A 24,473-nucleotide genomic window follows, 5' to 3' on the forward strand; every position below is an offset into this window, starting at 1 on the left:
AAAATGATCAGGGTGTTATATGTAAATATTGAGAGTGTACTTAAAATCAATGGAGGGTTGAGTGCTCCTTTTAGGATCACAAGAGGTATAAGGCAAGGGTGTGCACTATCGGGTATGTTGCATGCTTTAGCTATTGAACCACTGTTATTAAGAATTAGAGCAAGTACTGATGGTTGGAGTATACAGCAATCTGAGTGTAAAAGCAAGTTATCGGCGTAATGCCGATGAAATTATTGTCATAGGATTGGTTTGGGATTAAACTCTACTTTGTTTTTAATGGACTCTAGCAAGATTCAATTGAATGGACTGACCTCTTTTTTTAAAGGGATCTTTAGAGTATGGAGCCTTTATAAAGGAGAAGAGGGGTTTCTGAGTCTTTGCATTGGTTACTAGAAGAAACGACTGTGTTTGGAGCTAGATTTTGGCGCTTTTCCATTATCAGTACCAGCTCAACTCGACTCGACTCGCCTCGCCTCGGCTCAGCTCGGCTAGCTTTTCGCTCCGTTTTCCATTGCAGATAGTACCTCCACAATAGTACCTGGTCGTCATAGCGACGCCGCAGGAAACTGCTGTGACTTAATCTTTTACGCGAGACACGCGTTCGAGATATCAACACAAAACCGCTTCTCCCCTCTTCGCGAAACAGAACGCGATGCTGTGATCATCGGCGATTCCATCGTTCGACATGTACACGCTCCGTTAAATAAAAATAAGGTGCATAGTCACTGCTTTCCTGGTGCTCGTGTTTCTGAAATCGCTGCTCGCGTTCCCGAGATTCTGAACGAGCGCGTCGGAACTGTGGTCCTGCACGCGGGAGTGAACGACATCAGGCTGCGCCAGACGGAGGTTCTGAAGAAAGACTTCAGGAATCTGATCGATACGGTACGCAGCACATCGCCTGATATAACGATCATTGTGTCAGGACCGCTTCCCACGTACCGACTAGGTCATGAAAAGTTTAGTAGATTATTCGCGCTAAATGAATGGTTAATGTCATGGTGCAATGAGCAGAAACTACTCTTTGTAAATAATTGGAATCTGTTTTGGGAGCGTCCTAGGCTTTACCGTGCTGATGGCTTACACCCAAGCAGATTCGGATCGGATCTTCTGTCAGATAACATCTCCAAAATGTTAAATACCTTTTGACTAGTAACCAAAAGTCCAAATCATAGTCTCTGCTGCACCAAATTAACTGATATAAATAGTGTTGAACATTGCATAGAAACTGTGTCTATTCCTCGTTTAGTGAGATCAAATAATAAATCTACTGCAGGATCTAGAAAAAATCTAATTGTTATTAAACCAGAAAATGTTGCTATTAGTAATCAAAAACAATTTCTAAAGCTAGGTCTTCTAAACATTAGATCACTCACACCTAAGGCAGTTATTGTAAATGAAATGGTCACAGATAATAGCTTCGATGTACTTTGCCTTACTGAAACCTGGCTTAAACCAAATGATTATTTCGGTCTAAATGAGTCTACACCATCAGGATACTCCTATAAGCACGAGCCCCGTCTGATTGGTCGTGGCGGCGGTGTTGCAACAATCTATAGAGATTTTCTCAATGTTACTCAGAAAACGGGCTATAAGTTTATTTTGTTTGAAGTGCTTGTACTAAATGTTACGCTCTTAGATGTTCGAAAAACATCCCTATTATCTCTAGCCTTGGCTACCGTATATAGACCGCCTGGGCCTTACGCTGATTTCCTAAAAGAGTTTGCAGATTTTCTCTCAGACCTATTAGTTAATTTCGATAAAGCATTAATTGTTGGAGACTTTAATATCCACGTAGATAATTCAAATGATGCACTAGGGGCTGCGTTTACAGACTTATTAAACTCCTTTGGGGTCAAGCAAATTGTTACCGGACCAACTCATCGTTTTAATCATACACTCGATTTAATTATATCACATGGAACCGATCCAACCGATATAGATATCATTCCACAAAGTGACGATGTCACTGACCATTACATGGTAACTTGCATATTACGTACTCCTGTAATATATCATGCTGCGCCGCGTTATCGATTAGGCAGAACAATCCTTCCATCCACCATAGATAATTTTTCAAATAGCTTATCTGATCTGTCTCAGCTGCTGCCTGAACCCAAACAAACAGATGAACTAGAGGAATTAACTAGCACTATGAGCACCATTCTCTCTGGAACATTGGATATTGTTGCACCCATTAGATTAAAAAAGGTCAGAGAGAAAAGTAAAGCACCATGGTACAACAATACTACGCATGTTCTAAAGAGAGAAACCCGTAATTTAGAGCGTAAATGGAAAAAAACTAGAGGTGGGCATAGATTAATTTTTTTAATCTAGATTAATCTAGATTAATTTTTAAATTAATCTAGATTAATCTAGATTAAAATGGCTCATTTGAATTCTGCCGAAGGCATTCAGAATATGTGTGCTACCCAAATAATGACTATAAAATAAGTCTTTGAGAACGGGTTTCTCAAGCCAGGTGGCGCATTAGACCAGGGGCTCATCTCCTGTTTCCAAAATGCATCACAAACTGCTTGAGAAAGCTGTTCTACTTATAGACTTTAAAAGGTTACTACTGTACTGTTACCGTACGTAGGCAACATTAGGTAGGCCTATGTTATTATCAACTACTATAGGCTATCAATTAGGGATGGGCGATATGGCCTAAAATCCATATTGTGATATACATTGCAGCCTCTTGCGATAACGATATTATAATAAAACCATTTCAGAACAGGTTACACAGACCCTGTTAAATGTTTTTTTTTTTTTTTTTTTGAAAGGGTGTATGTAGTTTTGAGAACATATATTGTGCAAAACTGTAAGTATACAACATACTTTTGCAGATAAATCAAATTTAAGTACACTAGCAGCAGAGACTTAAGTAGGTCTAATGTTTATTATGGCTTGGAGCTTATGAAACCCCAAATTTAAAATTAGAATATTGTCTAACTGATGGCTTTTCAGTTAAAAAGAAACACAACAACGATTCTTAAAATCGGGCGCTTTTAATAAAAAGAGATTAAGTGCTACACCACTCACTAAGATATATTGGGAATAGCGCGCTGGTATTCAGTGATGTGTTTCGTTTTGAATTTGAGGTGGTAGAACGGATCACACTGGATCGTGTTAACTTACCGAACTGTTACACCACACAGTCTACGTCGGACGGCTTAAATCCGAACCAAGTCCAAATAATGGATGTTGCACGGATCTTTTACACCAGCTTTCACTTTCAGCTGTGTTTACTTAAGATGACGACGAATATGATGCGTTGCAGCCGGGTGTTCCTCGCGGCCGCGGGTAGATTGCGTCATCATAGCTTGTGTAGCTTGAGCCAGCTCCCAACCCAACTTGGAGAATGGATTAACGGCGCTATTTTTTTTATCGCGCGATAAGAGTCGCTGCGTTAACGCCGATAACGGCCCACCACTAAAAAAAACTAACTTAGAGGTCTTTAGAATCGCATGGAAAGACAGTATGTCACGTTATAAAAAGGCCCTAAAAGAGGCCAGGGCTGAGCATCTCCGCAAACTAATATAAAACAACCAAAACAATCCTAGGTTCTTATTTAACACCGTGGCTAGACTAACAAATAAACAGATGTCTCCTGAACAAAATATTCCGTTACAGTTTAGTAGTAATGATTTCATGAAGTTCTTCACTGAGAAAATAGAAAACATCAGAACCACAATTGTAAACGTTCAATCCTCAATCGCGCCTTATAATTCAGCCTCAATTATCACCCCGCAAGAACAATTACAGTGCTTTACAACTATAGAACAAAAAGAGTTAAATAAACTTATCACTTCATCTAAAACAACAACATGTTTACTAGATCCTATACCAACTAAACTATTGAAAGAAGTGTTACCTATAGTGGAAGAGCCTCTCCTCAATATTATTAACTCGTCTTTATCTTTAGGTCATGTTCCAAGAACATTTAAACTGGCAGTTATAAAACCTCTCATTAAGAAACCACAATTAGATCCACATAATCTAGCAAATTATAGACCCATTTCAAATCTACCTTTTATGTCTAAAATACTAGAAAAAGTTGTGTCCGCTCAACTAGGCTCTTTCTTGCAAGAAAATGACATCTATGAAAAGTTTCAGTCTGGATTCAGACCGCATCATAGCACTGAAACTGTGCTCGTTAAAATCACAAATGATTTACTTTTAGCTTCTGACCAAGGCTGTATCTCAATACTAGTATTACTTGATCTTAGTGCTGCGTTTGATACTATAGATCACACAATACTCTTAGATCGACTACAAAATTATACTGGTGTTCAAGGACAAGCATTAAGCTGGTTTAGATCGTACCTATCTGACCGCTACCATTTTGTTTATTTAAATGGAGAAAAATCGATCATAACTCCAGTAAACTATGGAGTGCCGCAGGGATCTGTGTTGGGCCCTCTGTTATTCTCAATATATATGCTGCCACTTGGAAATATTATAAGGAAACATGGAATTAGTTTCCATTGTTATGCTGATGACACTCAAATATATATTTCATCACGGCCGGATGAAAACGCTAAATTATCCAAATTGACAGAGTGTGTTAAAGATATAAAAGATTGGATGACGCGCAATTTTCTTTTATTAAATCCAGACAAGACAGAGGTACTAATCATCGGTTCAAAAAACCACCCACAAAACCTCTCACATTACAACTTTAACATAGTAGGATGTCCTGTTACTTTATCCTCTACAGTAAAAGACCTGGGTGTTATACTAGACTGTAACCTGTCTTTTGAAAATCATATTTCATATGTTACAAAAACAGCCTTTTTCCACCTTAGAAACATTGCTAAGCTACGTAATATGCTATCAGTTTCTGATGCAGAAAAGCTAGTTCATGCATTCATGACATCGAGACTAGATTACTGTAATGCTTTATTAGCCGGTTGTCCTGCATCCTCAATAAACAAGCTACAGTTAGTCCAAAATGCCGCCACAAGAGTTCTAACTAGATCAAGAAAATATGATCATATAACACCAATTTTATCATCACTACATTGGTTACCTATAAAGTTTTGATTAATTACAAGGTATTGCTACTGACTTATAAAGCCCTAAACGGCTTAGCTCCAGTCTATTTAACGGATCTTCTATCGCCCTATAATCCATCGCGCTCTTTAAGATCACTAAATTCGAGGCTTTTGGTCATACCTAGGATATCCAGATCCACCAAAGGAGGGAGAGCATTTTCACATTTAGCTCCAAAACTCTGGAATAGTCTTCCGGATACTGTTCGTTGCTCAGACTCGCTCTCCCAGTTTAAAACTAGATTAAAGACGCATCTCTTCAGCCAGGCATTTATATAATACTTTTAATCTTACAGTTAAATCCGACCTCTAGTTCATAAATGCCAGAGGAGAACTGGCCCTCGACTGAGCCCGGGTTCTCCCAAGGTTTTTTTTCTCCAATAGGTCACCTGATGGAGTTTTTCGGTTCCTTGCCACTGTTGCCTTTGGCTTGCTCAGTTGGGGATATTTAATTGAATTAATCAATCAACGATACTATTGATCAGCATTACCAAATGTGGACGTTCCACTAGAAACAAACATTGATGTATTGTTTTAATTTATTACTGTGAAGCTGCTTTGATACAACCTATGTTGTGAAAAGCGCTATATAAATAAACTTGACTTGACTTGACTTGACGCGAGACACACCTGCTACCCACACACACAGGACAATGGAGGAAATCGAGTGTATGCTGTTTTTGGATGTTTTTGTTATTGTTTTTGCTGTTTTTTATTCAGGATACTCCGTCTGGCGCGTGCAATGATGACGCAGTGAATAGTGACGATTTTCTCTGACCAATCAGCAGTCTGTCGTGTTTTCACATCACATTTTAGTATCGCCTCAGCTCGCTTAGAACCTCGCTGGAGGTGGTATGAAAAAAAGTACCTGAAAGCAGGTACAGGTACAACTTTTACACAGTGGAAAACCAAACAGAGGCGAGTCGAGGTGAGCCGAGGTGAGCCGAGCCGAGCTGGTACTGTGTAGTGGAAACGCGCCATTTGATGTATCAAGTGAAATTACATGGGGTTTAGATGTCATGTGTACATCAAGAAAAGTTCAACTTTATCATCTAATAGTTGCTGGGGGTTCTGAGTTAAATAACTCACAAGGGGTAGTCTCTTGTTTAAGTTTAAAATCTGAAAGGTTAGCAGGGAAACTGCTGGATGTTTTAAAACAGAAACTGACTGTAGAAGAAAAGTCTCTCCTTTCGAGTTACGGTGAAGGAAAGGTGTTTCCGAATAAGAAGATCCTTTTCCAGAGTTATACATTACTCCTGATCTTAAAGGAGCTAACGGGGAGATGTTGGAGAACATAGAAGACTTAAGCATTCATGAGGCTGACAGGAAAAATTGTATAGAAGGTGTGTCAAGGTTTTAAATAAGAAAACATTAAATGGAAGAGTAGATACAGTTTGGAGAGACAAACTAGGTTTGGATCCGAATGTAAAACCTGTGTGGAGAATTTTGTATAAACCCCCTTTAGAAAAGAGAGTGGGGGATCTCCAGTGGAGAATCTTACACGGCGCAGTTGCTGTTAACTCTTTTGTGAGTGTAATTAACCCAAATGTATGTTATGTGTGTCCTTTTTGTGAAAAAAAGGGAGACAATTTTTCATTGTTTTATGGAGTGTACAAGATTGGGTTATTTTTTTTACTTTCTTAAATTGTTGTTTAGCAGTTTAAATTAAGTTTTTTCTGTTCAGAGTTTTATTCTTGGCTATCGATATGCAGCAAAAAACAGAATAAAAGCAAAATGGGAATATATTTAAGTAGGAGGAACAAAATTGAAGAGTCAGAAGGATGTGAAGTTATATATTTAAAAAACAGGATAAAACAAGAGTGTGGATTGATCCCCCCATCTCTCTCTCTCTCTCTCTCTCTCTCTCTCTCTGGTGATGATTGACAGGCTCAGAGAGCGTTCGGTTCTTCGGCATGTCTTCTGCTGTGTCGTCTGATGCTGTCGGACGCTTGACTGTAAGTTCAACTGCTTCCTTCATTAGTCACTTCAGTGTTTGACTTCTCATCACTGTCTCTTCTGTACTTGTGTCCATTGAAGAATGGGAATGTTCTCTGCTTCCTCATTTTAGCACTGGAGTCTTTGCTTCATCTTTTGTGTGATTTGATCCTCCTGTTGTCTCAGATATTGTGTCTCTTTCTCAGAGCTGCAGTCCGTATCTTCCTCATGAGTGTGACGGAAACTCGTATCTGAACGGCGTCTGCGTCCAGTTCAACAGCCGTTTACAGGCCGTCTCAAACTTTACCGTCGCTTACCAAGGTCTGACGAGTCTGACACAGAAACCAGCGGATAACCACACTTTTAGCACTGAATGCAGTTTAACTATTTCAGGCTTTAATACTGTACACCATGTGTTGGGTTCTTAGTAACATTCCAGTTGGTGTTTATTGACAACTCAATTAAAGACTAAAGACATGATTAAAGGCATTATGTTAAATACTTGGGAAAAATATGGATTTATTGGCCATCTTGTCAATAATTTATGGTTTGATTGCTAAAAGAAGTTGGCGTAACAGATTTCCATATCTTGTGGTATTTCTGCAGAATGCACGAAGAGAGAAGTCAATCTGGTGTTTCTCTTTGACGGATCTAAAAGTTTGAAATTAGACGAGTTTGAAATGAACAAAAAATTCATTTTAGATGTTATGAAAAAACTTTCAAACTCATCCATGAAGGTAAATCAGCCCAGCACTATTAATGTGGAAATATAGACATGTAATGGTCTCTGGTCTGCTAATGATGTTAACGGCACGTGTGCTTGTTGTTTGTCCTTCTGTGGGTCAGTTTGCTGCTGTCCAGTTTGCAACTACATTCAGAACTGTGTTTGACTTCAACGACTATAAGGACGGCTCCGCTGAAGACAAACTCATGAAAGAGCCACACATGAACGAACTCACAAACACACACGGAGCAATCGTCTATGTCTTGTGAGTGAAACCTTCATATGCTTATGAATGTTCACTGAATTTACACTTCAAATGTAACATCTTGAAATGCACATAAATGAAAATTAAAGATGGCTCTTTTTGTAGATTTGCTCTTTTGTTCTGGTTTATCTCATTCTCTAAATAAAAATGTAAAACACATTGGTGTAGAAACTGGGGCTGCAACCATTCCTCGATTTAAGTCGAGTAGGCTACTCGGAAAATATCCTCGATTGCAATTTACCCATGTTGAGTAACGGCAAAATACCGGAAGTGGCGCGTTCCCCGGACGAGAATCCTTTAACCTTATTATTACATCGCTGCGATTCAGTTAAATAAATATATGCACTGTTGTTTTCCACAGAGAAGCACGACGCTTTATTAATGTGTGTGCAGATTACATGTTAAAATGACCTCAGCTCTGTTCACAGTAAACGCTGCCCCACGCAAACTCAGTCTCTGCTGTTTGTTTAGGGTTCCAATAACGGGCATTTGGGAACGCAAAAAGTCGGGCACGGTTTGTTTCTTAGTTGCACTGTTATTATCATTTATAAGCGTGGAGCGTCTCTTGTTTCTCAGTCTCCATCTCTGCATGCTTGAGTTTGTGTTGTTTATAACGTTCATCTGGGAACGCAGTGTGCGCTGTTTCACAAGATTTGTAACGTCACTCATCTGTAAATCTATGCCAGCACAGGAGAATACATTAATATGTTTCTAAATATGCAAATTCTTGTTCATCGCGATTTCAAAATAAAAGTTTAAACCCTCGCTCTGAGTTTGCATGTTTTGATGAACATGTTCTTTTTCAAGAAATTACAGCAGATGTTGCATTTCTATTGCACAGAAGTGACCAAATATTAAAGATTAAGTGGACATTTGAAGTAAATGTTGTTTGGCCAATATTAAACAAGGATTTGATAATGCCGTTGTGTAACAACAACTAACACCAGGCCTTTGGCGCCCTCTGCAGGCATTGGTTATAACACGCAATGTACAGTTAGTTATGTTTATATTAGTTCATATCATTTATTTTACATGGTGTATTTAAACAGTGTTGTTCAATAAAACCCATATGATTACTTTCATACTTTATTTGAACCAATTATTATTGCTTGTTATTATATATTTGTATTTTAAGTCATTTTAAAGGCTATTTTTATTACCACAATGTTTTATCCGATTACTCAATTAATCGATGGAATAATCGGTAGAATACTCGATTACTAGAATAATCAATAGATGTAGAAACAAAAGAGGCACGTTGAGACTGATCAATTGTTTGTGTCATTATTTCTGATTTATCACATCACCAGAAAGAATCTCCTGAATAGCGTGTCGTCTGGAGCCGATCTCAGCGCTCAGAAAGCCCTGGTGATCATCACAGATGGAGAACCCACTGATTTTGATGATGAAGATGCCCTCAACAGATGCGTTGAGCAAAATATCATCCGCATCGTCATTGGGGTGAGTTTCCTTATGACCTGTTTAATCTTTGAAACTCTAAATGCAGTGAATTCTGGCTTGCACTCTTGCAACCGAAGCTGAATGACTTTTCCCATGTAATGGCTCAGTCACAAAACTCTACACAAAAATACTCTCATTTTACACAGGCTTAACCATGTTCTCATTAATAAAACACAAACATGTTGCTAGAACTGCCCGGTCCTGCAGATTTGCCTTATACAACATTAGGAGGATCAGGCTCTTCCTATCAGAGCTACACAACTCCTTCTCCAAGCTCTTGTTCTCTCCAGACTGGACTATAGTAATGCTCTCTCCTTCCAGCATCAGTCAAGCCTCTGCAACTGATCCAGAAGCTGCAGCGAGAGTGTGTTTATCGAGCCGAGGACACGCACGTCACTCCTCTCCTCACGTGTACTGTGCTGGACTAGCTGTCTGAGTATTTGTTAGGTTTACTGTGTCATCTGAGGCTAATTGACTGATTGGTGATTAAAATATTTTTGACCTGGAAGCTTGAGGTTTGGACAAGTTGGTGTGTAGTTATGAGATTGTGTGTGTTTATAGTTGTGAGAAAATTGAATTGTTTAATGAATTCTGTTAGCAATTGAGAAAAGCAGTGTGAAAAGCCCTAAAGTCCTGTTTCAACTCACATATTAAAAGTGTTTTTGCACAGACAGACTTAATGACAGTTTTGTTTGTCAGGTGGGAAAAGTTAGCTTAGCCAAATTCTACCAACTGGCTTCAGAACCCAAAATAGACAACACCTTCTACATTCAAAACTACAATGGACTCCAAGGACTTCTTGACAACCTGCAAAAAAAGATCTACAACATTGGAGGTAAAATGCAAGCGTAAAGAAAATAGACATACTGTATAATGTTATAAATAAAAGCAGCTAATGAAGAATCCCCTGATGATTTAAGAGTTCTTCTTCTGTGGTTTCAGGGTCAAAGGACACACACAGCAAAGACAGACAGAAAGAGTTATCACAGAGTGGATTCAGTGTCCTCTACCACAAGGTCAGAAATATGACATTTATATATATATATATATATATATATATGGTATATGTCACTTTTTATGATTTATATTAAGGCAGGGTTTCCCAAACTAGGCTCTTGATCCCTTGGAAGTTTGTGAGGGAACTACATTCATAAAAATGTCAAATTAAAATAAATAAAACATTCGAAAATAGGAAATATTTAAGGACATTTATGTTTAATTTTATGATGTGATATGATAATCATTTTTGGGTCGCCAATTGATGTTAAATTTGGGTACTGAAGTAAAACCAGTTTGAAAAGGGAAACCAATTGGGTTTATTTGCTGCTTAATGTCACAATAAAAACACACACGGACTCTAAGAACTTGCGTAAAGCAACCAATCAGATCGCAAGAGCTGTTTTTAAGAATCTCTGGTGATAATTGTATGTAATGAGTCAATATGCTGAGACTGAAGCGGAGACTGCTGCGTTTGTTTCAGGACTCTGTGATTGTGGGTTCGGTTGGATCTAATGACTGGAGTGGATCTCTGTATGAAGTGACGGGATCAGGATCTGGATTTAAAGAGACCGAGATTAAGGATCCATCTGTCAGTAAAGACTCGTACATGGGTGTGTTGAAGCTGTTGGTCTTCCTTGTCTGATGTGAAGTGTCTGTGCATGTTTTAATGATGCTGATGATGTTCAGGTTACTCTTCTGTTCTGGGAATGAGAGGCGGCGTCTCTCTTCTGTTCTCTGGGGCGCCGCGGGCCGAACACAGGGGTCTGGTGACCCTCTTCACCAAGAATGAAAGCACATGGACAGTGACGAGGAATATCACCGGAGAACAAGTTAGTGAAGAAGAACCCTCTGACACGATATTGTCACAGTGTCTGTTTGTGTATCACTGGTGTCCACTAGAGGTCCTCGTCTCCACTGTGTCATCCCATTCATGAACTGCATTCCCCACAATCCTTGTCAGTAACAATCACTGTTCATTGCACTCAGCTGTTCCCTGTCATCATTGTACCCAGCTGTTCCCTGTTATTCATTGTTAGTTCTTGTTATATATACCCTGCCTGACTAGTGTTTGTCACGGATTCCTTGTCTTATATCACGCCACTTCCGTTTCCTGTATTTCCTGTTTGTGTTCTTGTTTCTCGGATTGATTATTTGGATTTTGACCCCTGCCTGGACTGGATACGATTTTGGATTTGCCCAATAAATACATTACTGCACTTGGATCTTCCCTTTTCCCTTTCCTTTTTGTGTGGATCATGACAGAAGGAATCCGTCACTACAAGATCCAGCAGTATGGATTCTTGCGGGTTTTCCCCAACCACGAAGACAGAGAGGAGGCAGCAGAGGGGGATTTCGCCAGTTGAGGAGATGCCTCCTCGAATGAAAATTTTTCAGTGTCTGGAATTATGGGCACGCCAGACGGAGGAGGCCATGGCAGTCAAGTCCCCTGAGCAGCCTTCCACATGGGACAGAGAGACTTTTAGGGGAACCCGTCTGGTCAAGTTTAGGGGAACTCGTGGAGGACGTAGGGGAGGAGATACTAGAGGTGAGCACCGACAGCATTCTCCAGTTCGGTCATTCTCTGACCATGGGCCGGTGAAGTTCAGCCCCGAGCGTCCTTCACCGCCGGTTCCGGTGGTCCCTGTTCCGGTGGTCCCTGTTCCGGTGGTCCCGAAACGGAGGAGGAGAAGGAAGACTTCCTCCATGCCTGTTCCGGTGGTTCCTGTTCTGGTGGTCCCGAGTCCGGTGGTCCTGAGTCCGGTTGTCCCAGTTCCGGTGGTCCCAGTTCCGGTGGTCCCGAGTCCGGTGGTCCCAAATCCTTTGGTCCCAGTTCCAGTGGTCCCGGGTTCGGTGGTCCGGAGGCGGAGGAGGAGGAGGAGGAAGACTTCCTGCCTTCCCAATGGCCCGGAGGCCGTCCCCTCCGAGCAGCCCACTGTCGTCCCCTCCGAGCAGCCCGCTGTCATCCCTGAGATCGTCTCGGAGCCGCCCACCATCAGTCCTGCCACGGCCAAGAGAGTGGTCTTCCTTTTTTATGCAGTGGCGGTACTGCAGGCGTGGAGGAAGCACAGGACGTCTGCCGATCCAGAGACTGTTCCTGAGCCTATGTCTTTGGACAAGATGGCCGCCGCCGCCGAGCCTGTTCACATCACGCCTGCCGAGCCTGTGTCTTCGGACAAGATGGCCGCCGCCGAGCCTGTTCACGTCATGCCTGCCTGGCCTGTGTCTTCGGACAAGATGACCGCCGCCGAGCCTGTTCACGTCACGCCTGCCGAGCCTGTGTCCCCTGACAAGATGGCCGCCGTCGAGCCTGTGTCTGTTCCTGAGCCGGTGGTGTCTGTTCCTGAGCCTGAGCCGGTGGTGTCTGTTCCTGAGCCTGAGCCGGTGGTGTCTGTTCCTGAGCCTGAGCCGGTGATGTCTGTTCCTGAGCCGGTGGTGTCTGTTCCTGTTCCTGAGCCGGTGGTGTCTGTTCCTGAGCCTGAGCCGGTGGTGTCTGTTCCTGAGCCTGAGCCGGTGGTGTCTGTTCCTGAGCCGGTGGTGTCTGTTCCTGAGCCTGAGCCGGTGATGCCAGTTCCAGTGCCTGAGCCGGTGGTGCCAGTTCCAGTGCCTGAGCCGGTGGTGCCAGTTCCAGTGCCTGAGCCGGTGGTGCCAGTTCCAGTGCCTGAGCCGGTGGTGCCAGTTCCAGTGCCTGAGCCGGTGGTGCCAGTTCCAGTGCCAGTTCCGGTGGTGCCAGTTCCAGTGCCTGAGTCGGTGGAGCCAGTTCCAGTGCCTGAGTCGATGGTGCCAGTTCCTGTTCCAGAGCCGGTGGTGTCTGTTCCAGTTCCTGAGCCTGTTCCTGTTCCTGAGCCATGGCCGCCCGAGGGGTCATCTCCGCCGTGGCCGCCCGAGGGGTCTTCTCCGCCGTGGCCGCCCGATGAACATTCCGCTCCGCCGTGGCCGCCCGATGAACAGTCCGCTCCGCCCTGGCCGCCCGATGGACTGTCCGCTCCGCCATGGCCGCCCGAGGGGTCGTCTCCGCCCTGGCCGTCTGATGGACTGTCCGCTCCGCCCTGGCCGCCCGATGGACTGTCTGCTACGCCCTGGCCGCCTGAGTGGAAGTCTCCGTCCTGGCCGCCCAATGGACTGTCTGGTCCGCCCTACCCGCCTGAAGGATTGTCTCCGCCCTGGCCGCCCGATGAGTCGTCTGTTTTGCCCTGGCCGTCGGCTAAGCCGTCAACCCTTGTTCTTGTTCCCCTTCATGGACCTGGCCCTCCATCCCTCCAACTGATCCTCCACCATTCCACCTCCCGCCTGGACTCTTGTTTTGTCTGTTGTCACGTCTTGGAGCGTCTGGTAGCCACTCCGTTGAGGGGGGGTTATGTCACAGTGTATGTTTGTGTATCACTGGTGTCCACTAGAGGTCCTCGTCTCCACTGTGTCATCCCATTCATGAACTGCATTCCCCACAATCCTTGTCAGTAACAATCACTGTTCATTGCACTCAGCTGTTCCCTGTCATCATTGTACCCAGCTGTTCCCTGTTATTCATTGTTAGTTCTTGTTATATATACCCTGCCTGACTAGTGTTTGTCATGGATTCCTTGTCTTATATCACGCCACTTCCGTTCCCTGTATTTCCTGTTTGTGTTCTTGTTTCTCGGATTGATTATTTGGATTTTGACCCCTGCCTGGACTGGATATGATTTTGGATTTGCCCAATAAATACATTACTGCACTTGGATCTTCCCTTTTCCCTTTCCTTTTTGTGTGGATCGTGACAGATATTAACACTCTCCATCAGCAAGAGCAGGGCTTCCCAAATCCTACGGAAGAAGCAACCACTTAGAAACACTCTTGCAAAACCATTGAAACCATCTCGAAAACCTCACCGGCCACCTACCAACCACTCAGTACCTACCTAGCAACACCCTAGTAACACCCCCTAGCAACTAAAATTTGTGAACATCAGGCTATAAAGATCATATGCTAGAATGCAATTACATTCATTTTGATTAATTTCTGGCATCAGATTGGCTCGTATTTTGGCGCGTCTCTGAGTCTGTTGGATGTGGACTCGGATGGAGAGTCAGATTTCCTTCTGGTCGGAGCTCCATTATTTCACCAGTCTCGGCCGAGGGCAGAAGGGAGGCTGTACGTCTATGCTTTATCAGAGGAGGTATGGACAGATTCACAACATTCTCCATTAGTAAGTACAGTGTGGTTAATGTTCAGGGCCTGTGACTGGAAGGTTGCTAGTCATCACCATTGAGTTACTCCAGTGCAGCGATGGACAACTTCAGTCCTGGAGGGAAACTGAGTTTAGCTCCAACCCTGATAAAACACTCTCCTGCCTGGAGCTGTCTAGTTATCCTTGTAACACTTCCATTTTTTTCATTTAGGTTGTGTTAACTAAAACGCACAAAAGGGGTTCTTTAGAAAGACTTGACCAGATTAGCAATAACAAACTATAACATTGACAAACAGTATTCGGTCTACCAGCATCAAAGGAAAACACACATCAAACCATAAACACAGTATTTGCTCACAGTGCAGCGCTTTATATTTTCACACATTAAATGACCCACACAACCCCAAATGTCTCTTCAATGTCCTGTTTTTCTCTCTTTAAACCCGGAAACACCCTAAAAGTCCAAACTAAACGAATCCAATCCTTTATCAGGATGCCTGCGAAAGTTTATATAATAATCCAAGGCCGATGCCAGTAAATTGTCACATGACGTAGCAAACAAATAATCCGCCCATACAAGAAAAGAATGCGATCCTTGGTTTGCTGTTATATCACGCAATTAGGAGAAAGAACAAAACCAATCGATCTCACCAACTCCGTTGAACAAGTCCAGCCAGCCGTCTGTGAAGATTATGTTGACGCGTCCTCAGTTGGGTAACGCGCTCGCTTTCTCCACACTACATGCGGCGTATTCTTATATGTAGTCCGTTTTTTTAGTAGTGATGCTTTATTTTTCTTTACCACCCCAGAGAAAACAATTTACCACACAACTAGTAGCTGCAGCAACTGAGTACCAGCGCCCCTCCCTGCCCTCACACACCTGTTTCCTATATCCGTTTAGGTGCACGGTGATAGGCGGGCCCCGGCATATCAGCCAGCATTGTCCTTATAAAAAACATCCATCACTATACCATCACACACACAGTGGAAGTAAACATGATAAATACATATAAACGAGTACATACCCATATCACTCAGATATTATATGAAACCTTCAAACATATATGCAATCATCTTCTATACTTAAACACCTTTAATGATCCTTTTTAAGTAATGATGCCTAACTAATGTGGCAGTGTCACAGTCCCCCCCCCCCAGCCAGAGGTACCAGATTCTGAACTCCCAAAAAAGGGCTTAACGTTAACCACATTAACGGTATCAATCTTTCTATTTTGATCATTCCACTGTATTTGGTAGTTGACAGGGCCTAATTTTCTCACCACTGACGCTGGACCCGACCATTTAGGCGCAAGCTTGGATGAGAAATTCTCAGATGCTTTTGAGAGTGGGTGAGTGCGGACCCAGACCAATTCTCCCGGTAGGAGTTGTGCACCTCTCCTTCGGGCATTATAATACTTGGCTTGTCTGGCCTGACATCCCCCAACTCTCCTCTTGACTTCCTCAGACATTAATTTTTGTCTTTCCAGGATCGTGTACGGAGGTTGATGAGGAGAAGGTGATGTTCCAATCAATCTCTCTAGTGGCCCTTTCAAAGATCTTCCGAGTGCCAACTCTGCCGGTGTTCGGCCTGTGGTCTCGTGATAGGCGGCATTAATGGCAAAGCGGAACTCCCTGACCCACTGATCCCAATTCTTGTGTTGGTTCCCTACATATGAGGCGATCATAGTTTTGATGGTCCGGTTGGAACGTTCAGTGAGGTTGGCTTGGGGGTGATAGCTGGTGGTAAACTTCTGTGTCACTCCCCAGATTTTACAGAGGTTAGCCATCTCATGACCAGTGAACTGTGGCCCCCTATCTGAGACCAACTCATGCGGAACCCCAAACCGAGTGAATATCTCTTCTTTTAAGATGGTCACAATGCGGTGGGCCTTACTGTCTTTTAAGGGGAACATCTCAACCCACTTTGTAAAGTAATCCACGATCACAAGAAGAAAGGTATTCCCTTTTTTGCTGCGGGGAAATGGCCCCATAAGATCCATTCCCAACTTTTCCCAGGCATCTTCGACGGGGGTTGGCTGCATGAATCCTGCAGGCTGACGATTTTCAGGTTTGTAGGCCTGGCAGATGTTGCAAATCTTAACATGATTCCATACATCCTTTCGGACAGACGGCCACCAGGCCACCTCAAGAACCTTCAGGAGGGTTTTTAATCTGCCCAAGTGCCCACTCAAAGGATGGTCATGAAAGTAAGCAAGAAAAACAGGCACAAGACTCTTGGGTACCACCAGTTGGAACTTGTCTCCCCCCTCTCTCATTGGTGAGTGACGGTACAAGAGACCTTGCACCATTGTAAACCCTACCCTATCCGGCCTACTATTGGTGGTAGACTCTTTGGCCAGGTCCCTGACCTCTGTATCCTGTTCCTGAGCCTCCCTTATTGCAGACAACGAAGTAGGCAGATCTGTGGAACCAGGAGAAGTATTCACGGAAACACAAGCTGCTGCTGAAGGTGGAGGAGTCACTGCTCTAGACAGCGCATCTGGAACGATGTTATGCAGACCTTTTCTGTACTGGACTTTAAACTGGAATTGTTGCAGCCGCAGGATCCAGCGTGTGAGCCGAGATGAAGTCTTTGGACAATTGAAGGCCCAAGTCAAGGCAGCATGGTCTGTATACACGATGAACTCAGGACCTTCAAGGAAGTGCCTCCATTTTTCAATTGCCCACACCACCGCAAGACACTCCTTCTCGGATGTAGAGTAGTTACACTCTGCTCCACGCAACCCCCTGGAAGCATAGGCTATCACTTTCTCCCCCTCACCAGTCCTCTGGACCAGCACTGCTCCCAACCCTACATCACTTGCATCCGTGTGAACCTCAAACGACAGTGCATGATCAGGCTGTATCAGGATGGGAGCATTCACAAGTGCCTCTTTCAGCTGGTCGAAGCTCCGCTGACAGTCCTCTGACCAGATCCACTGCACATCTTTTCTCTTCAGTTGATTAAGTGGGGCTGCCAGGTCTGCAAAGTGATCTATGAATTTGTGGTACCACCCCACTAGGCCTAGGAAACGCTGCAAAGATTTAATATTGGTGGGAATCGGATAAGAAGTCACCGCCAGGGTCTTTTCTGGATCAACCTGAACACCCTTCTCGGATACCACATGACCCAAGAATTTCAACTCACGTCGGAAAAAGAGACATTTTTTTAGGTTGAGGGTCAACTTGGCCTCATGCAGCTTTTTAAGGACAGCCTCCACATCCTTGAGATGTTGTTCGGGGTTGGCCGAAAACACGATTACATCATCAATGTAAACACAGCATATTTTCCCCCTCAGCTCTCCCAGGACCTTCTCCATCAACCTTTGAAACGTGGCTCCAGCATTTTTTAGTCCGAAAGGCATACACTTGAATTGATAGAGACCCACTGGAGTTATGACGGCCGTCTTGGCTTTACTTTCCTCTGACACTGCAACCTGCCAATAGCCTGATTTCAAATCTAAAGTGCTGAAGAAAGCTGCCCCATGCATAGACTCAAGAAGATCATGTATGAGAGGCATGGGGTAGGCGTCTGGATAGGTCTTAGCATTAAGGCGTCGAAAATCAACACAAAACCTTATTGACCCATCAGGCTTGGTAACCAAAACCACTGGAGCACCCCAGGCAGACTGAGAGGGCTCAATAATGCCATCCTTGAGCATCTGTTCTATCTGGTCTACAATGATCTGATGCTTAAAAGGGGATACACGATAAGCTTTGCAACGGACAGGAATCTCATCTACTGCAAAGATCTTGTGTTCTTCCACTGTGGACTTCCCCAGTTTCCCTGAGCACACCTCAGGCCAGGCCTGCAGCAGTTGTTGAATCTCTGAAGGCTGATCAGGAAAAGACAAAGCTACTACTCCAGGAGAAGAAAATGGAATCAAAGCACTTCCTGAAGGAATAGCTACATAAAGACTGGCATTAGAATGAGCGTCAATGCTTTGACCCCCTGTACTCTCATGAAGCGGTGCCAGGAATGAATGAAACGCATAACCCCTGGGCCCCTTCACCCCATACGTTTGGTCCCCCATATGGATGATGGTAGAGGTCTTGCAGAGGAAATCCAACCCAAGAATAATGGGAAATGCCAGATTGTCATCAGCCAAGATGTACGTCTCCAGAGCCCACATCATTTCATGCCAGCAATAGAGAAGATGTGCCTTTCCTATGGCACCGTACGTCTTCCCATTAGCAAGGGCAAAGCTTTGGTCCCCACTTGCCTTCAGTTGCTCACCCTGTCGAGCCACCTCCATCCACATACTTTGACGCATTAGAGAAAAAGTGCATCCCGTGTCCAATACAGCAGGACAATTCTTTCCCCTTACTGCAATTGGAACATGTAGAAGAGCCAATGGAGATTTTTTCCCATACTGAACTACCGTCACCATATCTGCAGGTTTTTTATAGCTACCCTTCTCCTGGGTCTTTTTTGAGGTCTTTTCTTTTGCCTTCTGTTGGTCCACTTTGCCCCAGTACTCCTTTGAAGAGGTGCAGTCTTTTTCTACCAGGGTGCCCACTTGAACGAGCTGGTCAACAGTAGTAATGGTGCCTCTAAGACAGCCAGCGATTCTGGGATTACAGTTGTTTAATATTTTCCTTACCAACTCTGCCTCAGTGATCTCAGGTTTCCACCGGATACAAAGGGCACGATAATCATAGGCGAAATCCCTCAAACACTGTTCGGGCAGCTGCACCATGTCTCGTAGTTTTTCTTCTACCTCGGAGAGGTAATCCGGAGGCAGGAAAGCAGCCTGGAAAGACTCCTTGAACTCTGGCCAGTTGCGAACTTTGTTCTTTGCCACAGACCACCAGCTATGTGCGGGTCCTTTAAGAACGCCAGAAAGAGCACCTAAAAGTTCTGTAACTGTTAAAGGCCGAACAGCAAGATATGTTTCACATTGCTCCACAAAGTTAAGAATGTCAGACACTTCTCTGGATCCACTAAAAGAAGGGAAATCCATATGAACGGCAGGCTTAGAATAAACCACAGGCATAGTGGCCGTGACCTGGCTATCAACGCCAGTCAAAGGAGTAGGTAGGCTTGTGCTGGTAATGAACTGCGGTATTTGTTGCTGAAAACTAGACCCCCCAAATGATTTCTTAAACTGGGCCATAGCAGTGGTAGGAGATGGTTGACCTTGATGGTGCTGTCCAGTAAGAGAAACAGAGGGCTGAGCCTCATTAGCAGAATGAGCATCATTTGCAGAAGCAGACAGCATATTAGAGGAGGTAATGGAAGTAAAATGAGATGGAAAGGGGTTTTCTGTAGGCCCCCCAGCATGGGTACCCACAGTAAGAGGAAAATGACTTTGAGAGACGTCACCAGTGGAGGCTTGAGCTCTAGACAGACCATGAGAAGCTTGAACTGCAGTGGAGCGACTATACGGAGGATGACTAGTAGTTCCAGAGGTTCTTACAGGCTTGGAGACAGACAAAAGACTGGCACGCTTCAGCTGTTGAATTTCTGCCTTCCATGTTCCCTGGTGGTCTAGTGGTTAGGATTCGGCGCTCTCACCGCCGCGGCCCGGGTTCGATTCCCGGTCAGGGAACCAAGTGTGGAGAAAGCGAGCGCGTTACCCAACTGAGGACGCGTCAACATAATCTTCACAGACGGCTGGCTGGACTTGTTCAACGGAGTTGGTGAGATCGATTGGTTTTGTTCTTTCTCCTAATTGCGTGATATAACAGCAAACCAAGGATCGCATTCTTTTCTTGTATGGGCGGATTATTTGTTTGCTACGTCATGTGACAATTTACTGGCATCGGCCTTGGATTATTATATAAACTTTCGCAGGCATCCTGATAAAGGATTGGATTTGTTTAGTTTGGACTTTTAGGGTGTTTCCGGGTTTAAAGAGAGAAAAACAGGACATTGAAGAGACATTTGGGGTTGTGTGGGTCATTTAATGTGTGAAAATATAAAGCGCTGCACTGTGAGCAAATACTGTGTTTATGGTTTGATGTGTGTTTTCCTTTGATGCTGGTAGACCGAATACTGTTTGTCAATGTTATAGTTTGTTATTGCTAATCTGGTCAAGTCTTTCTAAAGAACCCCTTTTGTGCGTTTTAGTTAACACAACCTAAATGAAAAAAATGGAAGTGTTACAGATGGTGGCCCGTACGGGGACTGAAAGATAAATTTGGCTATTGGATTTTTTTTTTTTGTTGTTGTTGTTTTTTTTTTGCTAATAAGATTGCTGTTAATATTGGCAGCATTTGTAATTCAAAAGTTGTGTTCTGAAGTAAGCTTATTAATGTGTCTAGCCAGTTATCCTTTATACACCTAGCATTGTCTTTCAATGAAGTTTTATTCACTTTGAAAATATTACTGAATAGACATGGATGAAATGAGGGTGACACCACTTATAGATCTGGATGAATCCCTAGAGGAAGATGTAGATGGAAATGAGCTTAGTACCATGGCCTCTACTCCTACATCTGTTCATGAGGGTAGTGAGCAGCTCAATAAACTTAAAGGAGAGGCATGGGTCACTAGAAGAAATCCTGTGGGGGAAATTACATCACTGATTAGTTCTCTTTATATATCCCAGGCAGAAGAGAATGAACATGCCACTGGAGATGAGGATAATACATCTTACCTCACACTGCCTGCTCTCACGTCCATTACGACTGACTTAGGTTCAGTCACAGAGAGATTAGATAATCTTGAAACAGATTTCAGAGATTCTGTCGCTAGTACTTTTAACAGAGAAGAGAACATTAGAGGCTATGTTGACAGAAGTCTTGAGGCTCTTGAACAAAGTATGATAACGACACTCAAGAAGTTTGAAGAAACGTTAGTCGACTGTTTACATCGGAGGGAAAAAAATGGAAGTGTTACATCCTGAAGACACTGATTAGCTGGTTCAGGTGTGTTTGATCAGGGTTGGAGTTGTGGATAATGGCCCTCCAGGAACGAAGTTGCCCAACCCTGCTCCGAGGGGATTGCCATTGTAATAGGTTCCCGGTGACGGACTATCGCATTAAAATCATGGAAATACATTGTTTTGGCGTGGGTCCTCTGCAGACGAATAAAGATTATGTCCTCTTTCTCTCTCTGTAGTATTTTCAGAAGACACTGAACGAGTCAAACACCGGCAGATTTGCTGCATCTCTGGCTTCACTAAAGGACCTGAATGGGGACGGCCTGTCAGATGTGGCAGTCGGGGCGCCGCTTGAGAACGAAGGGGAGGGAGTCGTCTACATCTACCTGGGCGACAGGACACATGGAATAAACACCGAACACGCTCCTCAGGTGAGAGTCTGCTTTAGTTCCCTCAATCCCAAACACTGTGTTTGTGCCCAGTTTAACCCAGAATCCCAGATGAGCCCAATGTTCTCAGATGAACAGACAAACATGGCAGGATAAACGTGTACAATGATGAACCTCTTTAGCACAGTAGATCTGTGTGTGTGTGTGTGTGTGTGTGTGTGTGTGTGTGTGTATGTGTGTGTGTTTTAGCGGATTCCAGCACGCTCGGTTCTGCCCGGTCTGCAGCAGTTTGGAGTGTCTCTGTCCGGTCAGATGGACATGAGCGATGATAATCTGACAGATGTCGTGATCGGAGCTAAAGGAGGGATCGTGCTGCTCAAGTAGGACATTTCACAACACATGCACAAAATAATGGAAAGATTCTCTGACAGTCTAAACACGAGGTCTCAGTTATGAACTCTGGCTCTGCTTGAGTACAGTCACTTCAGTGGCCAGTTTGTAATTGAACCTGAGAATTTGAGAATGAATGCAATGATTTGCTATTTACTCTTTTCTCTCTCTTCTCAGGGCTCGGCCTGTGATGTCTGTATCTGCGCAGCTCAGTTTCAGTCCCAATGAAATCAGTCCGAACGACTTTGAATGTCCGAGTGACAAAGCGTTTAATGCGTTTAATCTCACTTCGTGTTTCACAGTGAACGAGCGGACCTATAGCAGTGGTAACGTCAAATACATCTCCGAGTCTCTGTCACATGAAGAGTATGGCCTCTGTATGTCTTACCCTCTCATCTCTCTCAGGATCTCTCAAGAAGAACCTGAATGTTTCTCTGAACCTGAATGTGGATGTGATGAGAAGAATCAATCGAGGATTCTTCGATCAGAGTGATCCGTCATCCAGGACTCTGCAGAAGTTCGTCCTGCTGGATTCTGGGATCTCCTGTTTTGGATTCCCCATCTTCATGCCGGTACGCTTCATCTATCACAGCTTCAGCCAATCCCAGAAGCTTCGATTTAACAGCAAATGTTGTGTTTGTTTTAGATCTGCATTAGAGACACCGTGTCTCCGCTAAAGATACGAATGAATTTCTCACAAACCAAGATGCTTTCTGGAAACTCCATGGCTATCCTTGACATCCACAGCAGGACAGAGGAGTATGTCGAGGTGAGCTGAACTTCTGACATCACAATTTATACACTCTAGGCTTGTTAAATTCATGTCTTTCTCTGTCTAGAAATATCAGGTCCTTCAGCTTTACTGTATGAAGTTTCTGCAACATTCAAAAGCTCTATGAAAGTTCCTGTTTTGTATGTTATTAGGTGCCGTTTCAAAGGAACTGTGATTCAAACAACAGCTGTGTGGCTGATCTGAATCTGAACTTCAGATTTACATGAGTAACAACCGATAAATAAATCAGACATGATACTAATGTTAAATGTCTGTAAATGCTTCAGAATATTTCCATTCTTCTTGATTTGAAATAAACATGAGAATGTGATGATGGTTCTGCGTTTGGTTTGTTCTTCAGGAACGACACGTTAGTGGTGGTGAATCAAGCTCATTTCACTGTCCTCGTATCGCTGGCCAACCCAGGCGACGACTCCTTCAACACCAGCATAGTGCTGCACTACCCAGAAGGCCTCTCGCTCTCAAAATTTGACACCGTTACGGTACCGCTGTTTGCACATCAAACTAAGGACTGTCAAAAACTGAAAAAACCTTCTGAAAATGCTTTTGGCATTAAAGCAGCACTCAGTAGCTTCGGGATTTCTTCGCTGTATTCTCACTTTTTGCTCGCAGGTTTCTCTCTAGAGCTCCCCCCACAGCTTCGGAATAGATATTTGACAACACTGTTGTAAAAACTCGTTGGTGATTCTCAGACACCAGAGGCTATAGATCAACGACATCAAAGCAGATGGGACATTCTTTAAAACGTCTTCTTCATTCGGGTTCGGACAGCGTGAGGGAGCGCAATAATGACAGCATTTTAGCAGATTTCTTTTGGCCGTAAAGCAATTGTTTACATCGCGAGACCTGATATCACGCAAGACTTCCTGACGCGGCGGCCCGCCGGCTCAAAGTTGCAAGTGCGTATTTTCCGCTCACGGGCACCAGGGGGGTGCGAAACGACCACCATTCAACCCGAAATAAGTAATATAACCATTCCAATGACTCCGAAGCTGTTCAGTTAAGGTAAAAAAAGTTACTTAGTTCACCTTTAAAATCTAATTATCAGCTGACATATACTGTATATATACGCGATATATATAATTGACTGATAAACTCTCAACAGACAACACAACTGATCAGATTTCATTCTGCTACTCAAATAAGTCTTGTCACTTTTTAATACATTCAGTGTGATGTGCATATACAGTGCTTAGCATAAGTGAACACACCCATACTAAAGTTTACTAAAAAGAGGAATAAAAAATCATCTTTTGGAAATTGAACTTAATGCCTTAATTAAAAAAATGAGGAAAACTCCAACCTTTAAGGACACCAATTTTCTTTGTGAATGAATAATGTATCATAAATAAATAAATGTTCTTCCTTAACATACAGGGTGCATAAGTCAGGACACCCCTATGTTGAGGCAGGCAGATTTTTATTTTTAAAGGCCAGTTACTTCATGGATCCAGGATACTATGCATCCTGA

The 24,473-nt window shown here is 43.5% G+C and overlaps 1 protein-coding gene across 12 annotated transcripts in view; it reads left to right on the top strand.

Annotated features, from left to right (window-relative positions):
- The window catches only part of LOC307154379 (integrin alpha-L-like), a 48,476-nt gene extending 24,247 nt beyond the window's left edge, over positions 1-24,229 (top strand). For 4 of the 12 annotated variants that reach the window (XM_079864280.1, XM_079864273.1, XM_079864279.1 and 1 more), the window contains 16 exons: positions 6,942-7,009; positions 7,196-7,310; positions 7,596-7,726; positions 7,836-7,978; positions 9,289-9,439; positions 10,139-10,274; positions 10,382-10,455; positions 10,920-11,049; positions 11,126-11,268; positions 14,445-14,591; positions 21,670-21,861; positions 22,069-22,199; positions 22,387-22,535; positions 22,615-22,781; positions 22,856-22,978; positions 23,134-24,229. In XM_079864280.1, the coding sequence (XP_079720406.1) occupies positions 6,942-7,009; positions 7,196-7,310; positions 7,596-7,726; positions 7,836-7,978; positions 9,289-9,439; positions 10,139-10,274; positions 10,382-10,455; positions 10,920-11,049; positions 11,126-11,268; positions 14,445-14,591; positions 21,670-21,861; positions 22,069-22,199; positions 22,387-22,535; positions 22,615-22,781; positions 22,856-22,978; positions 23,134-23,208 (2,075 nt within the window). In that variant the 3' untranslated portion in view covers positions 23,209-24,229. Of the gene's footprint in view, positions 1-6,941; positions 7,010-7,195; positions 7,311-7,595; positions 7,727-7,835; positions 7,979-9,288; positions 9,440-10,138; positions 10,275-10,381; positions 10,456-10,919; positions 11,050-11,125; positions 11,269-14,444; positions 14,622-21,669; positions 21,862-22,068; positions 22,200-22,386; positions 22,536-22,614; positions 22,782-22,855; positions 22,979-23,133 lie in introns of all 12 variants that reach the window. The other 8 variants (XM_079864284.1, XM_079864283.1, XM_079864281.1 and 5 more) reach the window with 3 other exon arrangements.
- The last annotated feature ends 244 nt before the right edge of the window (positions 24,230-24,473 follow it).

The sequence above is a fragment of the Squalius cephalus genome (assembly GCF_949319135.1).
Source record: "Squalius cephalus genome assembly, chromosome: 2".
Taxonomy (NCBI): domain Eukaryota; kingdom Metazoa; phylum Chordata; class Actinopteri; order Cypriniformes; family Leuciscidae; genus Squalius; species Squalius cephalus.